General features: G+C 37.4%; 1 protein-coding gene across 1 annotated transcript in view; it reads left to right on the top strand.

The window, feature by feature from the left end:
- Positions 1-30: 30 nt before the first annotated feature.
- Positions 31-7,725, top strand: part of LOC106871772 (AF4/FMR2 family member lilli) — a 60,698-nt gene continuing 53,003 nt past the window's right edge. The window contains exon 1 of the mRNA XM_014918410.2: positions 31-638. Within this exon, the coding sequence (XP_014773896.1) occupies positions 623-638 (16 nt within the window). The 5' untranslated portion in view covers positions 31-622. The remainder of the gene's footprint in view (positions 639-7,725) is intronic.

The raw sequence follows: 7,725 nt of genomic DNA on the forward strand, positions 1-7,725 counted from the left end.
GGGTCGAAACCGGACGTGGTTCCTCCTGATGATGTCTTGAGCTAACTGGATCCTATAAAGGAGCTGTTGTGGTAGCAGACCACGAAACATGGTTGAAATTCTTCAGAACATATCTCCTGACTTTTTATTTATGTATGTAATCACTGTTTTCTTTTTTCGGGGTTTTTTCCGATGCAGAATTTTTACTACCAAATACCCTTCCTGTCACCAACTCCTTTAGTTATCTCCCATGACATGTGAGCGCATGCACATGCACACACATACGCAGACACATACATGTGTGCGTGGAAAGACATAGAGAGTGCACTATAAAAGGAACTTACTGGAGTGTTATAAGTAAAACAGACTTGCTATGAAAATGGGTATTTACGTAAAGTCATACCGATAAATTTTCCTCATCTCAATAATTTTAACGACGTGTAGTGCTTATATGTACACACACACACACACTGAATAAAATACGTTGATTTTATTCGAATACTCGAAAACATTATTAACAAGCTAAGAGAGAGAGAGAGTTGTATGCAGTGTTCAGGAGAGATCCGGAACTATTTTACAGACGCAACTATATTTCAGCTACCACCGTCCCTGTAGATTTTCAAGCCGTCATTGGATGTAAATCATGGCTGATGGTTCAGGTATGTTTACAGTTTGTTCGCAAACATTTTGTCCTCCACACTCTCTCTTCTTGTTTCAGTCAGATATTTTATCATTATTAATATCCTACTTCAATCAATGCTGCAGCGATATTTATCGTCCTTCTTCTTAAAAGTTGGAACTTTTATGTCAAAAAACATACTCAATTTTTGTGTTATATTGGGTGTTTATATATATATATATATATATATATATATATATATATATATGTGTTGTGTTTTATATTCTGCTTTCGCGCCTCCTCCTACCTTCTCTTTCTCTCTCTCTCTTTTTATCCCATTTGCTCTAATCCTCCTCTTTCCTCTCTCTTTTTCACTCTCTCTCTCTCTCTTCCTTCCCCTTTTCGTTCTTATCCTTCTTTTTCACTCTTTACCTTTCCCCTTTTTATCCCCTTCTTTCTGTTATTGGAATTTTACATCTCCCTTCCCTTGTATTTTTTATTTTGCCCTATCTCTTCTTTTCTTTATATTTCATTTTGATCTCTCCCTCTTTCTTCCTATCACCATATTCCGTCTTCTACTTTTTTTCTGACATTACATTTTCGCAGTGCCTTTCTCTCGTGCCTCTCTCTATTGTTACTGTCTTTTTATCACATCTATCACTACTCTCTCTCTTGTTCATTTTGTTTTTCAATTACATAGCGTCACTGTCACACCACCTTATTTTCCTTATACTCACGCATTTAAATATTTCTTAACTACTGTCTTTCCGTCACCTCTCATATTTTATCCACAAATAAAGACTGTCCACCAAATGCGGTGTTGAGCACTCGTTCTCACAGTTCGATACTATCGTGTGTGCGCACACACACACATACATAAAACATTGTTTTTCTCCGTAACGCACACTCTTTGTTTCTATTTTTCTCTGTTCTTTTCTATTTATCATTCTATCTGTCTTGCCGTTATTCAAATGTTCTCTTCACTGAACTATCTATTTATCTGTATCTCTTCTCCATTTTTATCTGTCTGTCTGTCTCTCCCCTTGTACTACAATTACTAATCCACCCTTTTTCTTTCTCTTAAAACGTATCATCATGTCCCCTTCTCTCTCGCCATTACTTCCCCTATGTCTGTCTGTCTGTCATTCACCCTCTCTTTCTCTCTTTTATTAGGTCTCTTTTCCTTCATCTTGTCTTTCTCACATTAGTCTCTCTCTCTCTCTCTGCAATTTACCCGTCCCTCTCTCTTGTATCACTTGTCCCGTTATTCAGTTTATATTAATTTCTCCCATCCTGTATCTATTCAGTTTACCCACTCCTGCGAAATTGCTGGCCTTGTGCCAAAATTTGAAATATTCCTTCAGTATGTCTCTCACGACATCTCTCCTCTTACTTATTTCTATGCATCTTACACTCGTCTTCCTCACTGTTATTAACTGTCCTTCCTCTCTGAGCTTCAATCCCATCTATACTTTAAACATCGCACCTCATTGACACAGCTGATGAGACTGTTCTCTTAAATGGAGAACCGACCATAAAATGAGGGTCTGCTTTGTGATTATTATATTTACGTAGAATTGACACCCCAACTTTGTAGCCACTTAATCCCCTTCAGAAGAGATTTTGAAGTATAGTCTCACATGTATAGGGATGTGTGTTTTGTTTTTGCTCTCCTCCATTTCATTTTAATTTATATTGTGCTTATTGTATATATTTCTATTTATTATGCGTAATATATATGGAAACGAGTGTGTACGTACACAGACAAGGGCTGGTCTGAAAGTAATAAAAAAGTGGGCATAACTTTTTTTAACTGACTCAGGTCGAATTGCACGTGTTGGTAGAATAACTCTTGCTCTAAGGTCCTACTAAACAGTCTCTATTTCAGGTGATAAATATGTGCCATCATTTAACTCATTGGATCTCAACCATTTTTTTTTTTTTTTTTTGCCTATGGACCACCTTGATTTCCATTTTACTCGCGTAGATCTCCATAGCCATTCATCTATATGAATGTGTGTCTGTGTGTGTATCTCTAAAACTTGAGAACTACACAAGCAATTTCATTCAAATTTTACATATGCCTTACTTAGGGTCCATGTAGTGCCATAGGCCCAAAATTTTTTTTAACTTCTTGCCTAGTACGAACCCAGAGCAATATCATATCTTCTCCATTATTTCAGTATTATCTGTCAAAAGTGAAACAATAACATTTCTCTATTGTAATGTCAGATATTTTCACTTTAGTAGCTTCACTTTACTATCGGAACTATTAAAGTGAAACTATTATATCACATATACAGGCATACATATATGTGTGTGTGTGTGTGTGTGTACATCTGCACAAATATATATATATATATATAGCTGTATATGTATAGATATATGGATGTATGTATGTGTGTGTGTGTGTGTGTGTGTACATATATATATTTATACACACATATATATATATATATATAGAGAGAGAGATGTGCATGTAATATGTACACATATATACACCCATACACACACATACATACACACACACACATATATATACATAGGTGCAGGTGTGGCTGTGTGGTAAGAAACTTGGTTCCAAAACACATGGGCCTGGGTTCACTCCCACTGTGTGGTGACAGGGCATGTGTCTTCTGCTATAGCCTCAGACCAACCAAAGCTTTGTGAGTGGATTTCATAGACAGAAACTGAAAGAAATCAATCATATATATATGTATGTATATATGTAAGTGTATGTGTGTTTCTTTGTCTCTGTGTTTCTCCCTCATCACTGCTTCACAACTGCTGTTCGTTTATTTACATCCCCATAACTTACTCCTTTGACAAGAAGAAACTGATAGAATAAGTACCAAGCTTATCAAAATAAAAAAAAAAAGCACTAGGCAATGTCTCAAATTTTTGTTTGCCCACTCAGTTGTATCTATCAATCTATCGTTTTGTGTGTATGTGTATGTATATTATATAATACACACACATATACATGTATGTATATGTGCATATTCATATCTATTATATAAAAGTCAATGTCTTTATGTTTGTGTTACTTATACATTCGAAAACTACTGCACCGATCCTCATGAAATTTGGAACACAAAATCCAAGCATAGGGAGAAGGGTAATGCTGTGTGCTTCATACAATTTCATGGACCAAAATTACTGAATGAATCCTTATGATATTTGGAGCTTAGATTCAATGCATAAGGGTGGGTATAATGCAATATGTTTGGTTTAAATTTGAGATGGCTTAAACGGAGCAGAACCCCCATAAAAATTGATAAATTTTCAATGTTGATAAAATTTCAACCATGGGTAATTGACACACATCAAGAAGTATTCTCAAAGTTTCCACTTCTCATGAGAATTCTAAGACCCCCCCCCCCCCTAGTGGGGGCCTTAACTCTCAAATTTTAGTCATTTTTTATGATCCAAATCTAGGTCAAAAGTACTGAATGGATCTTTATGAAATTTGGAAATTATATTCTATGCATAAGGGCCATAACCCCCATGAAAATTCATATTTTTGCTGTTGATGTAATTTTAACCATAGATATTAGACACAAATGAAGTAATATTTCTAAAATTTCATCTTCTTAGAAGTTAGAAAGACCCTTTCATGGGGACTTAACACCCACAATTTAGTCATTTTATCTAAGCAAAGACGAATACAGTTGTACTCTTGGAAGCTGTAGGTCACCCAAGCATAAAAGATGAGCATTATTTGTAATACAATGGTACAACAGTGTAAGAGTTTGCTTTGAGATCTACTTAGATTGTGATTTCTGCAATATGGTGCATAAATTGTCAAGTAAATGAGAGGCATCTTTCCCTCCACTGATTCATTTGCAAAGTGTTCAGTAAAGTTATTTGGTTGCAGACCTCCTTTGAGTCTTTTTATTATTACTCGGTCACACATAGTCCCCCGATGGTAACATTGATTTCAAGTCCTTCCCAGATGATTGACTGGTTATTGAAAGACATTTATAGATTGTAAATTTATTCTGTCCAGTTACCTATCGGTATAGTGGTCATTTGCAAACTCCAGAGGTGACACTTTCATTTCTCCTTAGCCCTCACGTCCCACAGTTGTTAATGTTTTTGAGTTGGGTCACACCCTTCCAATTGCTATAGATCCGTAATGCATCTTATGACTGTGCCTGTCACCTGTATGGTGAAGAATCCAACATTGGTAGTGGTAACGACTAGGGTAGGGTAGCTGATTGCTTATTGTGATCAGTCGTCGTTTGGTTTCCTGTAGCTTTGCTCTTTTTTACAAACCCAGTGAACATGCATATATTTCCTATTTCAAAGAAATTCAAACAATAGATATAAGAGCCAAGTTACAAAGATTCTCAACAATTCAACTTCTCTGGTTGACATTAAGTCACCCTCCCCCAGTAGGGGCCTTAACTCCCACATTTTAGAGCTCCATGACCTCCATTTTTCAGGAGCAAAATCCTTTTAACAGGTTCCATAAGACTGGAATTTTGGAATCTGCGCATAAAGATCAGTAGTATGGGATACATGTGTCATGATTAGAATTTTTTTAGGGTGTGTAAAGAGGGAAAGAATGCTCATTTGCAATTTTGATGAAATTCGAACCATAGTAAAACCAGTTCATTAGAGAAAATCTAACAGAAAAGTCTAATTCTTCAATTGCATGTCACACGGGCAACGCTGGGTATCTCTGCTACTTGTATATAAAGAGATCCTACTGTATTTTTATGATTAAATATCATTAGAAATTGTATAAAAAAAAAATTTTGATATTTTGTGTATTGTAGAAGTATAGCCAATTTATTACAAATAAATTTTAACAACAAAATCTTATATGAACCCTGGTTGAGAACAACTGATTTAGCTCAAATCTGAAATACACTTTGAAAAAAAAATCAGATCTGCACTGTTGTACCTACTTCGTAGTCACTGTCATCTTGGGTGTGTTATCAAACTGCTGTCCCTGAAGACTGTCCTTCATTGGACCAAACAGGTGGACATTGGTGCCATTCCAGGCTGTATGGTGGATTGGGAATCATTGATTACCTGATTTGCTATGAAAGATGTGTGGCTGTGCATTGCCTTGATGAATCTAGATTATCTTCAGATTCTTGTTTCAACAATTCCTCTTTTAAGGTTTTTCTAAGCTCTTGGAGTGACCCATGTTGGCATGGGTTGGATAGGAGTTTTTAAGGCAACATTATGTGGCTGGATCAGATACCTTTCTTGATGCCAACCCTATTAAATCTTTGTAATTTCAAAATCCTTTTCTAGTAATGAATGTATAAAGCAAGAGATTTCAAACTCCTGTTCATTATCGTCTTCCAGGCTATAACAGATTAGTTTAAAACCGCTTGCTCATTTGAATCCATATATGCTGATGACAGTGGAGGCGCAATGGCCCAGTGGTTAGGGCAGCAGACTCGCGGTCATAGGATCGCGGTTTCGATTCCCAGACCGGGCATTGTGAGTGTTTATTGAGCGAAAACACCTAAATCTCTACGAGTCTCCGGCAGGGGATGGTGGTGAACCCTGCTGAACTCTTTTTCACCACAACTTTCTCTCACTCTTACTTCCTGTTTCTGTTGTGCCTGTAATTCAAAGGGTCAGCCTTGTCACACTGTGTCACCCTGAATATCCCCGAGAACTACGTTAAGGGTACACGTGTCTGTGGAGTGCTCAGCCATTTGCACGTTAATTTCACGAGCAGGCTGTTCCGTTGATCGGATCAACTGGGACCCTCGACGGAGTGCCATGCTGATGACAGTTCTTAAAATTGAACCTGCAGCAGATTTTTGAAAATCCAGATATAGAAGCAAAACCTGGAATTGAGTACCCTCAGAGTGAAATTTACACAGATTACACTTTTAATGGCAGTGAGCTGGCAGAATTGTTAGCTCACTCGGTGAATTGCTTAGAAGTAATTTCATCCATTTTTACATTCTGAGTTCAAATTCTGCCATGGTTGACTTTGCTTTTCATCTTTTTGGGGTTGATAAATAGGTACCAGTTGAATACTGGGATGAATGTTATCGACTGAACTACCCCTGGGAATAAGTATATAAACTGTTTCCCTCTGCCAAGCCTTTTTGAGCCAGTATGGCAGAGTAGGCTCAACAAACCAGTATGATCTCGAGCCATTCTCTGGTGGAGAGAACATGCTGAGAAGGCCTTCATCCTGTAGTGGACTGAGCATGGGCAATCCAATCAAGTCCAACAGTTTTAATAAGTAGAAAAGAAGAGTGAACTACTCTGCTTCCATGAGAGGGCATTGTTCACATGGGAAATGCTTGGTATTTACAAACACTGCTGTCTATTCCATTTTCTGGTGAGAATAAAGTCTGTCTGACACGTGTGCTCACCTGACTGGTAGGTGATCAGGTGGCATTGGCTCCTTTCCTCAAATTCATACCGCAATGTTGAGGTCGTTTGAATCACATCCCAGCATTCTTCCCCATTCTTTGTATCATACCCATACCCTTAATGCACACCATAGAAGTCATTGTGGTGTTGCCTAATACAAGGGGGTGCTGAAAAGTTCCTGGCTTTAAGGGTATCATGAAAGACCTTGTTGGAGGCCTACTCTTGCAAATTCTTTTGCAGAAATTAGAAAAACTGAAAAACTGCTGCAATAAGTGTGTGAATCTGAGAGGGGAACATGTTGAATGAAGCTATAATTAACTGATTTTCCTGTATTTTCTTTTACCCAAAGCCAGGAACTTTTCAACATCCCTTCACTTATCCATTAATGCAATCGGCCAAGGTAATGGGGCCACTATCATTTTTTTTTTATTGAGGTGCATATGCAGAGATAACTGTCACTGTTTTTTTCTTTCCCCTATGGACTAGCCTAAACATAATTATTTCATCACTTACTCAAACTACTTCAGTTACTTTGTTTATTTGTTTTTTCTGCTAACAGTCTGCCAATATTTATCTTCTGCTTGTTTCAGTCATTAGACTGCAGCCATGCTGGAGCACTGCGTTGAGGAATTTTAGTTCAATGAATTGAACCCAGAGCTTATTTTTTTTCCGTAGAGCCTGGTACTTATTGTATCAATTCTTTTGCCAAACCACTGAGTTATGGAGGCATAAATACACCACCAGTTGTCAATTGGTGGTGGGGGACA

Source organism: Octopus bimaculoides, chromosome 19, assembly GCF_001194135.2.
Source record: "Octopus bimaculoides isolate UCB-OBI-ISO-001 chromosome 19, ASM119413v2, whole genome shotgun sequence".
Classification (NCBI taxonomy): domain Eukaryota; kingdom Metazoa; phylum Mollusca; class Cephalopoda; order Octopoda; family Octopodidae; genus Octopus; species Octopus bimaculoides.